Source organism: Bufo gargarizans, chromosome 4, assembly GCF_014858855.1.
Source record: "Bufo gargarizans isolate SCDJY-AF-19 chromosome 4, ASM1485885v1, whole genome shotgun sequence".
NCBI classification, from domain to species: domain Eukaryota; kingdom Metazoa; phylum Chordata; class Amphibia; order Anura; family Bufonidae; genus Bufo; species Bufo gargarizans.
In genome coordinates this window covers 39,097,374-39,114,335 of record NC_058083.1, presented here as the reverse complement: position 1 = coordinate 39,114,335, position 16,962 = coordinate 39,097,374, and the positions used below count along the sequence as shown (strand labels likewise).

Genomic DNA, 16,962 nt, shown 5'->3' with positions numbered 1-16,962 from the left:
CGCAGAAAAGGTGAACGGATGGACTCTACATGCCTGGTTCCCACGTGAAGCATGGAGGAGGAGGTGTGATGGTGAGGGGGTGCTTTGCTGGTGACACTGTTGGGGATTTATTTAATATTGAAGGCATACTGAACCAGCATGGCTACCACAGCATCTTGCAGCGGCATGCTATTCCATCCGGTTTGCGTTTAGTTGGACCATCATTTATTTTTAAACAGGACAATGACCCCAAACACACCTCCAGGCTGTGTAAGGGCTATTTGACCATGAAGGAGAGTGATGGGGTGCTGCGCCAGATGACCTGGCCTCCACAGTCACCGGACCTGAACCCAATCGAGATGGTTTGGGGTGAGCTGGACCACAGAGTGAAGGCAAAAGGGCCAACAAGTGCTAAGCATCTCTGGGAACTCCTTCAAGACTGTTGGAAGACCATTTCAGGTTATGTATATAATTCCACATGTGTTAATTCATAGTTTTGATGCCTTCAGTGTGAATCTACAATTTTCATAGTCATGAAAATAAAGTAAACTCTTTGAATGAGAAGGTGTGTCCAAACTTTTGGTCTGTACTCTCTCTCTCTCTCTCTATATATATATATATATATATATATATATATATATACACAAACTAAGCATATTTAAATAAAGGTCTACCAGTATTGGTATACAGATGTTGTGTTTGGAAATAGGACCAATGTGACCATATATTTATATTGCATGTGATGCTTACTTTGGATGTCAGGATATTTCATCATTAGAAGTAGACCCCAGCGCAGAGTGGTTGAGGTGGTCTCCATCCCAGCAGCGAACAGGTTACTGACCAGCACGTTTAGGTTTTCATTATGGTAATACAATGTAGATTCTGGTTTTCCCTTTATAAGATAAACAGAAAATTATTTTAAAGACTGGGATTTATCTGTATCACCCAGCCTAGAGCTGTCTATAGAATTGCTGTTATTTCAGGAATTATGGTGACAATGCCCCGGACTGTCAGTGGTATAATTGCATCTCTCAATGGCAAATATTAACAGAAAATATACAAATTGAAATCAGAAGAAATTAAAATTATTGCCCATGGATGTTAGTACCGGTTTATGTGCCCAAATTATATGAATGTTGTGGTCAAAATACTATACACATACTATTGTGGTCTATTGGAAGCGTAACATTTAGCTCTGATACAGCTCTGGGGTGAAAGATAGATAGATAGATAGATAGATAGACACACATAGGTAGAGAGACAGATACGTGTAATTGGCATCTACGCTATTTATATAATAACACATGAAAGATAAAATATACTACATACCGTAGATAAAATAGAGAATAAGATACATTAGATTAGATATATTAGATAGATAAAATAGATTAGATAGATAGAATAGAATAGATAGATAGATAGATAGATAGATAGATAGATAGGAGATAGACATCAACGGTTGTATAATTGTAACGGAAGCGTTTTTGCAGATCTATGACGGATCCGCAAAAAACGTTAGTGATAAAGTAGCCATATGAATACTGTACCTCTTTTTGTTTAGCAAGGAAGGCATCGATGAGGTTCCTCTGATTGTTTATATCTAGTTCTTTCTCTTTTCTTGTGAACGTTTCTGTTACAAAGTCCCGCATCTCTTTGAGGCTTTCAAAGATCTTTCTATGGGCCCCAGGTAGCCATTTGATGAGCCAGGGATAACTGTTGTACAGCTAAATAGAAGATGAATGATTAAACCAAGGTACCAATGTAAAAACCTACATCTTGACCACTATATGGTGCACAGAGCTGTCAGCTCCCAGCTTAGTTACGATGCCTGCAGTTCCTGCTAGCAGCTAAACTGTGGAAGTGCAACGGTCGGTCTTCCCCCAGGGCCCTCTATATATATTGCGTCCCAGGTGTAGGAATGCCGAGTTGTATAGTGCGGCCTATCTGTTTCTTTATGTGTCACAATGCTCCTACCTGGATACAGCTGGACCCCAGGCTTTGGATCTGAGGCAATAAATAGGGAGAATAAATTTAGGGATTGGAAAGAATAACTTGAGTCCAGACCCTGAGATGAAGTTCAATAGCAGCTTTACTTGAATAAACATTTCTCCAAACTCTTTCAGGCTTTGTCTTGGTTACAGCAGGCTTTAGCATTAAACTGACAGGCAAACTCAACTCTGCTATGTCTCTGTTTCTCTCTAACTCTGCGGTACTGACAGACTGGCTGTATAACTCAGCTTCTTCTTTATGCTGCACTTCTTCTCTGTAGTCTACCTCTAGGTTATGCCAGGGAACTTTCCTCCTGGTACCTGATGCTTTAAGCTTTGGCCTCCATGGTCAGCAGAGTCTAAGGTGCTCTGGCTGGCGTGGGCACGTCCAGCAGAGACGTGCCCCTGCACACCCTTCCCCTAGCAGGGGGTAAGCTAGAACTAACTGGAAGTGGTCCCCACCCTTGCAGAGTAGGTATATTACAGAGTAGGCTTTTTCAATAGCTGTGTATAGACAGTAGCAATGATGGTAATAATTCTTCCTTGGTCTCTCTATAGATACACTCTGCAGTATTCCCAAGTAACCCTAGGTGTGCAACTCTGTTCTCTTTAACTCTTTCTGCAATTTCCATGCTGCAGATCTTAGATCCAGATGGCCAATCTATCTCAAAGTGTAATGGGTGATGAAGGAAAAAAAAAAAAAAACCCTAAACTCAAGCAGTAAAGTATTTTGTCATACCTTACTGTCTTTTGAAACACAGCCTTGAAGTTGATCTCTGCCATCTGTGAATGTCCATTATCTTTCTCTCGGGGGTAGCCTTTCAGTTAGATTGCTCTCCAACAATTTTCTGACTTTCAGAAAATTCTTTTGGTCAAGCTTCTCTCCATGCCTACATATCAGGAGCTCACACATGCACATGTTCTCTCTAGCTCTGATAACTAGACCCCCAACCCCTACTACAAGCTGGGGGACAGCCCATCTCCCGGCAACCTAACTAGAATTACCAGTGTTAACTTTTTGTTGCCCATACATAACCATTTTGGATTTACAAAGTGCAAAATTAAGAGTACTTTAACAACAAATATCTGTAAAGAATAAATCAAGGCAACTGGACGTACTGTAGATTTCTTAAAAACGTTTCACTCGTTCTTCCAACGAGCTTTCTCAATTCTCGTTGGAAGAACGAGTGAAACGTTTTTAAGAAATCTACAGTACGTCCAGTTGCCTTGATTCATTCTTTACAGATATACCATGACCTGGATAAATGAGAACCTTCACAGACATTTAACAACAAATCTCAACATTTAACTCTTTGCATAAAATTAACTTTGCAGTAATCCACAGGTTAAATGAACTAGCACCTTCCCATCTGTATATATAAAGATTACCAGCACCTCCCCATCTATATATAGACAAAACCCCTTAGTATTCATCTGTTAGTGACTGAAGAATACTTACCCTGACCATAGTGCTTCCTGCAATCCTGACATTTCCATTGATTAATCTCATGAGCTTCAGTATTGTAGGATCATCATAATCAAATCTCTGATCCATCAATATGGACACAATTATGTTGGCCACTGCAGCATTTATGACGGTTTGATTATTAAAGGGTTTTCCTAAAAATAGAAAAAAGTACAGTAAGGATACAAAGAAGTCATGAAAACGTATTGGTTGTTGCTGTTATAGGGGTCCTCCGGAAATTATGCAAATCCAAAATGTATTGTTCATGTGTGAGAGAAACCTATTCCTAACATACTGTCATGATCAGTGTGTGTGGGGGGGGGGACTCTACACTCAACACAGGAGGGAAGAGGAACAGTAACTGGGCCTGGAAACTAGGGAAGGAACAGGTCATCTCCTAAACAACCGTAATCTGGACCCTAACTACATATTAATATGAATAGACCTTGAAGGTAGGAATATTCATAAGCTGTATACCTAGGCCTTTATATCCCTATAAGGCCATAGAGGTTAGGACTAGAGACAACCCATTCCTCCCCAGATGGACGAATGGAAGTCTCTGTCTCCCAGATACAAATAACAGGGAATATAACAAACACAATACAATAAGAAGAGACAAGACTTAGCTGAAAGTAGAAAACTTGCAACTCCAGAAACACTACAGAGTACAGTACAACCAACCAGCTAGTTAGAAGACAGGAAGAAAATCTATAAACCGCACCTCCAAGAGTGAGAAGTGGCTTCTTATGGGAAAGGTAAATTACCAACAAGCAACACCTGAAGCAAGGGTTGTGGCATTCACCAAAACACTGACAAAATAGGATCCACAGGGAATTTGTCAATTTAACCCATGATTTGCCAGTCTCTCCGATCTCCTGGTACCTGCCACGGGAACGTCTGTGACAGTACCCTCCTTCTACGGGTGACCTCCGGGCACCCAGGACCAAACTTATCCGGAATAGATCTATGAAAGGCATTCACTAAACGATTGGCATTAACGTCGGATGCTGGCACCCACATTCTCTCCTCCGGTCCATAACCTCTCCAGTGCACAAGATATTGAAGAGTCAACTATTTTCGCGATCTTGAATTCCAAATTACCGTCCACTATGACTGGACCGGGTGGCAAGGAATATGGCTGTAAAGGTTCCACATATTTTTTCAACAAAGACCTATGGAACACATTATGAATTTTCAGGGCCTGAGAAAGCTCAAGACGAAAAGCTACAGGATTAATAATGGCCGTAATCTTATATGGGCTGATAAACCTTGGACCCAACTTCCAGAAAGGTACCTTCAACCTAATGTTTCTTGTGGGCAGCCACACATAATCACCCACACTTAGGTCCGGACCATTCATACGTTTCCTGTCAGCCACACGTTGTGTTGCCTATATTTTTCAAGTTATTTTGAATTTTTCACCATATCGATGACAATGATGATGAAAAACGTTCTTCCTCAGGGATACCAGAAGTATTAGAACCAGAAAATGTGCCAAACTGTGGGTGAAACCCATAGGCCCCAAAAAACAGCGACTCACCAGTGGACTCCTGACTACGATTGTTTATGGCAAACTCTGCCAAAGACAAAAAGGAAGACCACTCCTCCTGGTTCTCAGATACAAAACATCTCAAGTAAGTCTCCAGACTCTGATTAGTGCTCACCATCTGTCCATTCGACTGAGGATGAAAAGCCAAATAAAAGGACAGTTGAATTCCCAGACGAGTACAGAACACCTTCCAGAACCTGGAAACAATCCGAGATCGCGTCAGAGGGAATGCCATTGAGTTTCACAATGTTGTCAACAAACACCTGTGCAAGGGTTTTAGCATCAGGTAGGCCTGGTAATGCAATAAAATGTAACATTTTACTAAAGCGATCAAATACCACCAGAATAACTGTCTTTCCTGAAGAATTAGGTAGATTAGCGATAAAGTCCATGGATACATGAGTCCATGGTCTGGACGGAATGGGTAACGGAAGTAAAGATCCAGAAGGTCAAGTATGTGTCACCTTGGCACGTGCACAGGTAGTACAGGCTGACACATAGTCCCTCACACACTCATGCCCCCCCCGGCCTCCAGAATCTACGAGATATGAGGCAGTGGACCTACTCCCAGGAAGAACCGTACAATGATATTCTTCGAACACCTTGTGACGCAATTCCGGTGTCACAAATAGTTTCTTTGAGAGACACAAGTCCGGTGCGTCTCCCTGAGCCTCTAACACCTTCACCTCAAGGTCAGGGTGAAGAGGGGATATAACAACCCCCTTAGACAGTATGGGACTCGGGTTTTTAAAATCACCACCTCCAGGGAAACTACATGACAAGACGTCCGCCTTGACATTCTTAATCCCAGGTTGATAGGTGACAGTGAAATTGAATCTTGTGAAAAACAGGGCCCATCTGGCTTGTCTTGAGTTCAGTCGTTTTGCCGACTCCAGAAAAGCCAGATTTTTGTGATCAGTGAATACCGTGATCGGATAAATCGCCCCTTTCAACCAATGATGCCATTCCTCAAAAGTCAATTTAATGTCCAGAAACACATCTGGCTGCACCAATATGGGAGCAGAAGAGAAGCATTCCTTAATTGTAGAAAAGGCTTGCAACGCTGAATCAGACCATACAGAGACATCCGTCCTTTTCTTAGTCATGTCTGTCCATTAAGGGTTTTACTATTGTTGATTAATTCTTAATACATTTTCGGTAATAGTTGGTGAATCCTAAAAACCGCATAAGAGCCTTCAGATTTTTGGATCGATCCCAGTCCAATACAGCACGACTTTCTCAGGATCCATTCGATCCATTCTCACATGATTCTGATGTGTTTCCATGTCAGGAGAATAAATAAGAATGTCATCCAAATACACGATCACAAACTCCCCACCAGGTGATGAAATATGCCATTCACAAAGTGTTGGAAGACATCCGGGGAATTGGTCAACCCGAAAGGCATGGCCAGGTTCTCAAAGTGCCACTCAGGAGTATTAAAAGCCACCTTCCTAACCAGATTATATGCCCCCCTCCTTAAGTCCAACTTGGAGAACACCATGGCACCAATAATCTGGTTAAACAAATCTGGAATCAAAGGAAGAGGGTAAGGATCACGGATAGTAATCTGGTTGAGTTCACTAAAATCCAGACATGGACGAAGACCTCCATCCTTTTTTTTTTTTTACAAAAAAAAAACCCAGGAGCCACCGGAGACTTGGAAGGTCTTATGTTCCTTTTCTTCAAACTCTTGGCAATATATTCTCTCATGGCCTGCCTTTCAGGTTCAGAAAGATTATACAACCTAGATTTAGGCAATTTAGCCCAGGGAATAAGAATAACAGGGCAATCATATTCCCGATGGGAAGGTAAATCTGTCATGCCCTGCTCGGGCTACGTGGGTAGGTCTGCCAGATTAGCAGCACGTGTCTAGTCTTATGTTTTGTTTTGGAGTCAAGCTAGATCCGCCTCCCTTCAGGTTCACTGGGTGGGGCTGTTGGTTTAAATTACATCCACTCCCAGTGTTCCGTGCAGGTTATAGCTCCTGTCTGGCTCTGTGGAAGTAAGTAAGGAAGGAAGGATTAGCTTTTCCTGCTCAGAAAAGAAAGTTGGTTATTGTTTTCTTGTTGTTTGCTGTCTAGGCTGTTAGAGAGATGCCTGTCCCCTCCAGGTTCTGAGGGAGCAGGTTGGCTCTATTCCCATTCACCATCTTAGGGATTTTAGGGTATTTGCAGCCCAGGCATGAGGACACATTATTCCCACTTTAAGGGTCTGAATGTGGGCATATCAGTATAGGTAGAGCTGGTAGGGAAGTGTCAGGGGGTGACCCTGATTCCCAGCTTCTTGCCTAGATACTTGTTTGTTTATTTTTCTGTGTATCTGATGTCCTGTCCGCCGTGACAAAATCCTGACATCCACTCTCAGAAAACACATCGGCAAACTCGGATATAAAAGAGGGTACAGCCTTAGTAATAACCACAGAAAACAATGTATTGAGACAATTATCAATGAAATAGTCCCCCCAATCCAGAATCTGCCTAGATTGCCAATCGATAGTTGGATTATGCTTGGTAAACCACGGTAAACCCGGAACCATAGGTGCAGGGAGAACTTCTAAGACAAAACACGAGATAACTTTGTGATGAAAGTCACCCACTTTTAGTCTGATTTCATGCAAAACTTGTGACAAGCACCTCTGAGTAAGAGGGGCAGAATCACTAGCAAATACAGGAATGTCTTTTTTTTATATGAACTTGGTGATAACCTGTGCATGCGGACAAACTGAGCATAAATCAGGTTCACTCCGGTTCCTCTGTCAATAAATACTTCAATTCCCACAGTTTTTGACTCTAGCTTGGCAGTCAGGAGAAATAGGGTACTACCAGCAAAGGAAAAATGCACATTCTCTGACTCCCCAGTCACACCTCCAATAGTCAGATGGAATTTAGACACCCCTCTTTGTTTCTATTTTTGCCGCTGAATGCTTGACATATATTGACAAAATGTCCCCTTTGACCGCAGAAAAAACATACTCACTGCTTGCAACTTCTACTTTTGCAAGAATATACAGGAATCGCTCCCCCTAATTGCATGGGTTCATCTCCAGGTATAAGTTTAGGAGTCTCTTCACCCAAAGAGTCAAAGGAATACGGTACGTTATGTTATAAAACGTCCTGAGAGAGCAGGCCCTTAGATCTCTCTCTCAGGCATCTATCAATACATACAGCCAAAGACATAGCAGCTTCCAAAGACTCAGGATTCTCATGAAAGGCCAAAGCGTCCTTCAGCCTCTCAGATAATCCCTGACAAAACTGGCTACTGGCCACTCAGTATCTGTAGCCAACCTCCTAAATTCGGAACAAAAGATCTCCGCCGAACGCTCTCCCTAACGCAGGCAGCGTAATTTAGACTCGGCCAGGAGGTTCAGTCCGGGTCATCATAGGTGAGACCTAAAGCTCTGAAAAATGCATCTACTGATCGGAGAGACTGTGATCCGGTTGGCAAAGAAAAAGCCCAAGACTTTAAGCAACAAAATAATCACACCCACTCTCTGGCTCTCATCCCCAGATGAGTGTGGACGCAACTTAAAGTACCATTTGCACACTTCCCTGAACCGAATAAAATTATCACTCCCTCCCCCCCGAGAATCTATCCGGGAGAGCAACTTTAGGTTCAGGACAGGTCAGGTAACCACTACTAGGATCAGCCAACAGTGGTCTCTGCATCTGTGAGACTGTCGTGCGGAGGTCATCCACCTCCAGAGACAGCCCTGTAGCTGTCCGGTCAGTGCAGCAAAAACCCCTCAAAAGACAAGGTGGCACTGCCTCCAGTTGGAGAAGAAAAAGTTCAGTCTCAAGAAGCGTCAAAGTTTATTTACTGTAAGAACTGTGAATCTGGGGAGTAGACTACCTCCAGACGTGGTCACAGCAGGAACAGTGGACAGTTTTAAAAAGGGTTTAGATGAATTCTTAAAAGTAAATGAAATTAAAGCTTATGAGACAGTGTAGAAATGTGAGTCTCACTTCCTTCTGGGATTCGTGTCCCCACCTATCTCTTGGTGGAACTTGATGGACTTATTTTTCAACCGTATTAACTATGTAACAAGCTCCCCGCTGCTGAGGCTGTCTGGTGCATAACAAAATTGTTCACTGCTTTACGCTGCTCATAAAGATGCTTGAGCATGTTGAATTCCAGTAAGTTGATATGTTGCGGATTAAGCGGTATAAATGTATAAACGGCAGTCCGTTCTGTCGCTGCAGATCCTGAAGATCGTTCCTCACCATCTAACAGTTGCTGAAGTGTTTGGACAGTCTCCTGGACTTTGCCAGCACTTTGTCGCTGCCCACCTTGCCCAGTTTGAGTCGGCGGGGTGATAGCCAATGGGATGTTTGCTGCATCATGTACTTCAGCAACTGCTCATTGTTGTGGCTACTCTCTCCCAGGCTGATCAGCATCAATACAGCGTGGCAACACTTGACCTAACAGTTATTAGGAAGGAGGGGTAGTGTGAGCCACCCTGTGCCCTGCTGCTGTTAAAGGGTTTCTGTCATCATAAAAATGGGTATTAACCTGGCTGACATTAGCGATGTGCTAATGTCAGCTGAGAATAACTATATTTGTCCCATGTCACTATGTGCCGCCGTTATTTTTTATATATTTTTTTTATAATATACAAATGAGCCTCTAAGAGCAGGGGGGCATTGCACCTGCTCCTAGAGGCTCCGTTCGCTCACCTCTTTCTATGCCCTTCTACACTTGATTGACAGGGCCAGGCCAGCGTTGGTCTCCTCCTGTGCTGTCCTGTTCAGTATTCGGCACAGGCGCAATGAGGGAAGGACACTTGCCGGCTGCCGGCTCCCTAACTGCGCCTGAGCTGAATACGTGGCAGTGAGGCAGCCGGCGAGCATCCTTCCCTCACTGCGCCTGTGCCGAATACTGAACGGGACGGCGCAGACGCAAGATTTCCCTGGCAGACAGGGCTGGCATGAGTAGACCAACTCTGGCCTGGTCCTGTCAATCAAGTGTAGAAGGGCGTAGAAAGAGGTGAGCAAATGGAGCCTCTAGAAGCAGGTGCATTGCCCCCCCCCCCCCTCTCCCAGATGCTCATTTTCATTTTCTAAATAACGGCGGCACATAGTGACATGGGACTAATACAGCTATGTTCAGCTGACATTGGCAATTCACTAATGTCAGCCAGGTTAATACCTTTAAGGACCAGACCATGTCCATGGAGGAGGAGGTGAAGGAGGCAGTTAAGTGCCTGCTGTAGGAGCCTTCCCCATGATATGGTGGGAGGTGGTCAAAAGGACCTATCCATGTTGCTGTGGTGCTGCCTCTCCATTGCCGCAAATAAACATTGACCCAGGGGGCCGTGAAAGACATGTACTGTCCGTGCCTTTAACAGCTGCTCAAAGTGTCCACCTTGGAGTGAAGCTTGATGCACAGCGAGAGGCATAAATTCTCTACCACATGAGAGTGCAAGGGTCTAATATAATGATATTATAGCGACTTCACCGCCAGCAATGTGGCCAGATGAGGGTTCAGCTTGTTGACAAGCTAATTGCTGGTGGAGAAAAGATTTTTCATGGCCGATGTCTCATGGTGGAGCTGAGGACAAGGAGGAGTCTTAGCAGGAGAAGACAAAGGTGATGATGATGGCAAAGATATCGTATTGCGTGGGGATGCAGGTTGGCTGCCACAAAGAGGACCAGGAAAAGAAGGATAGAATTGTTCTGATTGGGAATGCTGGTCACTTGTATTTTCCCAAAGGATCTGGTGATGCTCACCCCTGATATTAATAGGACTTTGTATCTTAGAGGGGAACAATGGGTCCAAGACACCCAACTCTGTTTGAGACAGTAACCAAAACTTGAAGCTAAATATAGCATTACGGAATACACAGTCAAGGCCAACTGCCAGAACCGTGCCCACTGCTGGGACCAAGAAAGAGAAATATCAAGTACTGTTCTGTTACTGCAAGTCTATTTCAAGTAAAGAAAAGTTGAACTTCACAAAGTCTGGACTTCATTTTGTTCCTCGCTCCAACTCAATCTCTGCAACGGAAATTGACCCCCAGGAAATGACAGCCTGAAGGTAAGAGCACCGTGAAACAAACATTAGGCCACAGTATACCACTTGCATCCTACACACCAGGACTACCACCCTGGGGGGCAGCACGCTGCAGATGCTCCTTGCTTTGAGCTGCTTCACAGCACTTCTCCTCTTCTCTGAGTGGTGGCTGTAGTGCTCTCCTGGTTGGATGCCACAGCTGTCACTCTGTGAGCACTAAAAGCTGTGCTGAAATGCATTGATGGTACTGCCGTGCATGCACACACGAGTCTCTCCATTATACTAGCATGGCATACCTAGGTGTCCAGACTATGTATTTCAGTGCTACTTTGAGTGCTGACAGTGGGGGAAATGGGGCAGTAGGAAAATAAGGGGAATCTGTCAGAATAACACTTTGTATACACACTGCTGATGAGAAAAAAAAAGGTAATGGGGCACATTTATTAAGACCAGCAATTTAGACGACGGTCTAAATTGTGCCTGCACTGCTATAGGAAGTGCCAAAGTTATGTAGGGGAGAAGCAGGACTCTAGATAACTTTGTCGCTTTCTCTAGCAGGACATGCAACAATCTAAAATCTACTAAGACTCCCTTGCTGGCGTAGATTTAAGTAATTTTTTCACCCAAAATTGGCCTAAAAAATGATGAATGAGAAGGGCCTGCAGGCCTGCTCTCTTCCCTGCTCAAGTCACCAGCTCCTCCCCCCTTCCTTTTTAGCCCTGTCGGGAAAGTGGCGTGACCGGGGAAAGTCACAGATTTTGTTGTAAAATGGCTTGCAACAAAATCTGCGACATCAGTACATAAATAGGCCCCTATGTGTCTACTACTTTCTCCAGCCCCTACCTATTATAGTCAACAGTTTAGCATGGTGAAAACTGCTGACAGATTCCCTTTAATGGGTTACTCGTACACAATTCCATTAGGATCAGAGAAAATGATTACCTCCATAAGACCTAAATTTCTGCATTAAGCTTTCACATTCTTCAATTATCTTGTTTTCTAAGCTCTTTTTCCCCATTCCAAAGTCTCGCAATGTTGACAGAGTGAATCTCCTCATTACTTTCCAGTTCTCTCCATTTGAAAATAAAATGCCTGTGTGAAATGACAAAAGGTTATGACATTAAAATTATGTTTTTATTACACAGTAGCTGTATGGTGAGAACAAGTCAACTGCAATGGATTGTACTTACCACCCCCATCTCTAGCATCCTCCTCCTCCATCCTATCACCTAGGGCTTCTGGAATGTGAGCTTGCCTTGATCCCTGGTGGTCATGTTCTTAGTTCTGACCCCTGACTTGTTCCTAGTCTCTAGATTCTGATTCAAAATTTTGAGCCATTGTTTGCCATACTCCATTCCAGTACTCCAGGTTATAACCCACATCTCTGTCTGAAAACTTTCCAGTCTTGGGCATGACCTACGAATCTTACCATCTGGCCGTGAAACAGTCTGATATTCCAGGCTCTGTCCAACAGCTCGATCTGACGACATTCCAGTATGATACTCTTGTTTTTGATCCATAGCTCTGTCTGACTAGACTCCAATCTGACACTCCTGTTTTTGACCAACACACTTTCTGGCGACTCTGCAGTCTTGGCTGCAGTTCCATCTGACCACAAATCAGTCTGATACTCCTGGCTTTGACCCTCAGCTCTGTCTGTCCACACAGCAGTCTTGGTTGTTAACCATGCTCTAGTATGGTTCTCCTAACTGTCAACCATGACTCTGTTTTACCATGTTGTAGTCTCATACCTCTTTCTCTGAGCCAAATCTCTTATTGACATTGTTATAGTCAGAGTATTCATGGCTCTGAACCACAGCTACAGCTGACCTTTTTCTGGTCAGATTCTCCTGGCTCTGACACAAAGCACTATATACAATTGTGATACCCCAGTATACCTGGATCTCACTATCATTTCCAAAGTGAAATTCTAATATTCATAAACAGGATAATTTTAGGTACTGTATGAGGCATACTGAAACATTATTGAGCAAAACACACCTTCACCTATCTTCTGAAATTCAAAAACCCAAATAAGTGAAATCTTGTAAAAAGATTGACAAGGCTGTAAAGGGTTCTCCTTTAAAAAAAAAAAACAGTATATACAGCAGTGTACTGATATATGAGGTATAAGGTATAAATTACAGCTTGTACCTTACATATCAGTGCACTGCTGTATATACTATATATCTTAGCACAGTGCATCTATTATATCTCATAACTCACATATAAGTAGAGAAGACCTTGCAGTTCGCCCGGTGGTCGAACTTTGCAATTTTGCGATTCGCCGAACATGCAAACATACAAACCGGATTCCAAAAAAGTTGGGACACTATACAAATCGTGAATAAATACTGAATGCAATGATGTGGAGGTGCCAACTTCTAATATTTTATTCAGAATAGAACATAAATCACGGAACAAAAGTTTAAACTGAGAAAATTTACAATTTTAAGGGAAAAATATGTTGAATCAGAATTTCATGGTGTCAACAAATCCCCCAAAAGTTGGGACAAGGCCATTTTCACCACTGTGTGGCATCTCCCCTTCTTCTTACAACACTCAACAGACGTCTGGGGACCGAGGAGACCAGTTTCTCAAGTTTAGAAATAGGAATGCTCTCCCATTCTTGTCTAATTCAGGCCTCTAACTGTTCAATCGTCTTGGGCCTTCTTTGTTGCACTTTCCTCTTTATGATGCGCCAAATGTTCTCTATAAGTGAAAGATCTGGACTGCAGACTGGCCATTTCAGTACCCGGATCCTTCTCCTACGCAGCCATGATGTTGTGATTGATGCAGAATGTGGTCTGGCATTATCTTGTTGAAAAATGCAGGGTCTTCCCTGAAAGAGATGACGTCTGGATGGGAGCATATGTTGTTCTAGAACCTGAATATATTTTTCTGCATTGATGGTGCCTTTCCAGACATGCAAGCTGCCCATGCCACACGCACTCATGCAACCCCATACCATCAGAGATGCAGGCTTCTGAACTGAGCGTTGATAACAACTTGGGTTGTCCTTGTCTTCTTTGGTCCGGTTGACATGGCGTCCCAGATTTCCAAAAATAACTTTGAATCGTGACTCGTCTGACCACAGAACAGTCTTCCATTTTGCCACACTCCATTTTAAATGATCCCTGGCCCAGTAAAAACGCCTGAGATTGTGGATCTTGCTTAGAAATGGCTTCTTCTTTGCACTGTAGAGTTTCAGCTGGCAACGGCGGATGGCACGGTGGATTGTGTTCACTGACAATGGTTTCTGGAAGTATTCCTGAGCCCATTCTGTGATTTCCTTTACAGTAGCATTCCTGTTTGTGGTGCAGTGTCGTTTAAGGGCCCGGAGATCACGGGCATCCAGTATGGTTTTACGGCCTTGACCCTTACGCACAGAGATTGTTCCAGATTCTCTGAATCTTCGGATGATGTTATGCACAGTTGATGATGATAGATGCAAAGTCTTTGCAATTTTTCGCTGGGTAACACCTTTCTGATATTGCTCCACTATCTTTCTGCGCAACATTGTGGGAATTGGTGATCCTCTACCCATCTTGGCTTCTGAGAGACACTGCCACTCTGAGAAGCTCTTTTTATACCCAATCATGTTGCCAATTGACCTAATTAGTGTTAATTGGTCTTCCAGCTCTTCGTTATGCTCAAATTTACTTTTTCCAGCCTCTTATTGCTACTTGTTCCAACTTTTTGGGGATTTGTTGACACCGTGAAAATTTGAATCAACGTATTTTTCCTTTAAAATTATACATTTACTCAGATTAAACATTTGATCTGTCATCTACGTTCTATTACAAATAAAATATTGACATTTGCCATCTCCACATCATTGCATTCAGTTTTTATTCACAATTTGGTTAGTGTCCCAACTTTTTGGGAAACCAGTTTGTATGAAGATATTCGCATCTGCCATATTCTTTTGCATTACGCTGAACTTTTACCCATGACACATCCATCTCGTGGGACAGGACAGCCAATTGAGATATTTCAGCACATGGACACACCCTCACTCTATGAAAAGAACACAATCTGGCAGCCATTTTACATTCTTTTGCCAGTGTAGGTAGAGGTTGATTTGTGGAGCAGGGACAGGCTGTTAGGGACACCAAATGCTATCTAATAGGGCCAGAAAAGTCCTTTTAAGAACTGGTATAGGTGTGCTATCTATATGTGTGATACACAGAGGGGTGCGATATACTTACAGTATAATATACTTTGCATACTATGCGATACACCGGCTTCAACAAAATACAAATTTAGGTGTGCATTATACCTGCTTCCACCAAATATAGATTCAGGGGTTCTATATACCTGATTCAACTAAATACTTATTGAGGGGTGCAATATACCTGCTATTACAAAATACTGATTAAGAGATTCTATTTACCTGCTTCCACAAAATACAGATTTTGGGGTGCGATATACCTGCTTAAACCAAATATTAATTGAGGCCTGCGATACACCGGCTTAAAAAAAATAGTTATTTAGGGGTGCGATATACCTGCTTCCACCAAATATTGATTATGGGGTTCTATATACCTGATTCCACTAAATACTTATTGAGCGGTGCAATATATCTGGTATAACAAAATACACTGATTAAGGGGTTCTATATACCTGCTTCCACAAACTAGAGATTTAAGGTTGTGATATAACTGCTTACACCAAATATTGATTGAGGGCTGCAATTCACAGGCTTAAAAAAAAATACTGATTTAGGGGTGCACTATACCTGCTTCCACCCAATATTGATTCAGGGGTTCTTTATACCTGATTCCACTAAATACTTATTGAGAGGTGCAATATACCTGCAATTACAAAATACTGATTAAGGGGTTCTATATACCTGTTTCGACAAAGTACCGATTTTGGGGTGCGATATAGCTGCTTACACCAAATATTGATTGAGGACTGTGATACACCAGCTTCAACAAAATGCTTATTTAGGGGTGCAATAAACCTGCTTCCACCTAATATTGATTCAGGGGTTCTATATACCTGATTCCACCAAAAACTAATTGAGGGGTGCAATATATCTGGTATTACAAAATACTGATTATGGGGTTCTATATACCTGCTTCCACAAAGTAGAGATTTAAGGGTGCGATATAACTGCTTACACCAAATATTGATTGAGGCCTGCGATACACCGGCTTCAACTAAATACTGATTTAGGGGTGCAATATACCTCCTTCCACCACATATTGATTCAGGGGTTCTATATACCTGATTCCACTTAAAACTTATTGAGGGGTGCAATATACCTGCTATTACAAAATATTGATTAAGAGGTTCTATTTACCTGCTTCCACAAAATACTGATTTTGGGGTGCAATATACCTGTTTACACCAAATATTGATTGAGGCCTGCAATACACCGGCTTTAACAAATACTGCTCTTCTCTAGGGACTTTGACAAAGGGTCATTTTGAAAATAACAGGAAGAGGAAGAGGAAGGGCATTTTGCAGGGGTGGTAGGGGTCGGGCAGCAGAAAACCAGACCGGAGCCTAAGTGGGAAGTTGGAGGAGGTGCGTGTGATTACGTCAAAGGACATTGGTTGAGTGGCTCACTCAGACTTCCGCTACTGCACCCTCCTCATCCTCTGTATCTGCACTCTCCTCACTCTCTGCTGTGTACACCCCCAAAGACACCACCACTACCAACACCACCATAGCCCCTCCACTCAACTCAGAGGAATTATTTTCTCATGCATTATCAGACCTTACCGATGTGCAGCCATTCTTGGCATAGGATAAGGAAGAATAGGCAGCAACGGCTACCACCCAGCGGTCTGACGACAATACCCAGATTAGCTCAAGGAGGGTGGTCCCCGTTGTTGCTGCCTACTCCGAGATCTCTAATGTCAGTAGTGGTGGAGTAGGTGACGATGATGAAGTGTAGATGGACGTAACGTGGGTGCCCACAAGGGAGGAAGAGGAGTGGAGTTCAGAGGGAGAGA

General features: G+C 43.0%; 1 protein-coding gene across 3 annotated transcripts in view; it reads right to left on the bottom strand.

The window, feature by feature from the left end:
- LOC122935688 (cytochrome P450 2K6-like) overlaps positions 1-16,962 on the bottom strand; it is a 61,687-nt gene that overhangs the window by 17,486 nt on the left and 27,239 nt on the right. For all 3 annotated transcript variants that reach the window (XR_006388816.1, XM_044291517.1, XM_044291518.1), the window contains exons 4-7: positions 11,936-12,085; positions 3,427-3,587; positions 1,527-1,703; positions 730-871 (exon numbers count right to left, since the gene is read on the bottom strand). Coding sequence is in view for 2 of the 3 variants with exons in the window: in XM_044291517.1 (XP_044147452.1) it covers positions 730-871; positions 1,527-1,703; positions 3,427-3,587; positions 11,936-12,085 (630 nt within the window). In the remaining variant the exon portion in view is untranslated. The remainder of the gene's footprint in view (positions 1-729; positions 872-1,526; positions 1,704-3,426; positions 3,588-11,935; positions 12,086-16,962) is intronic.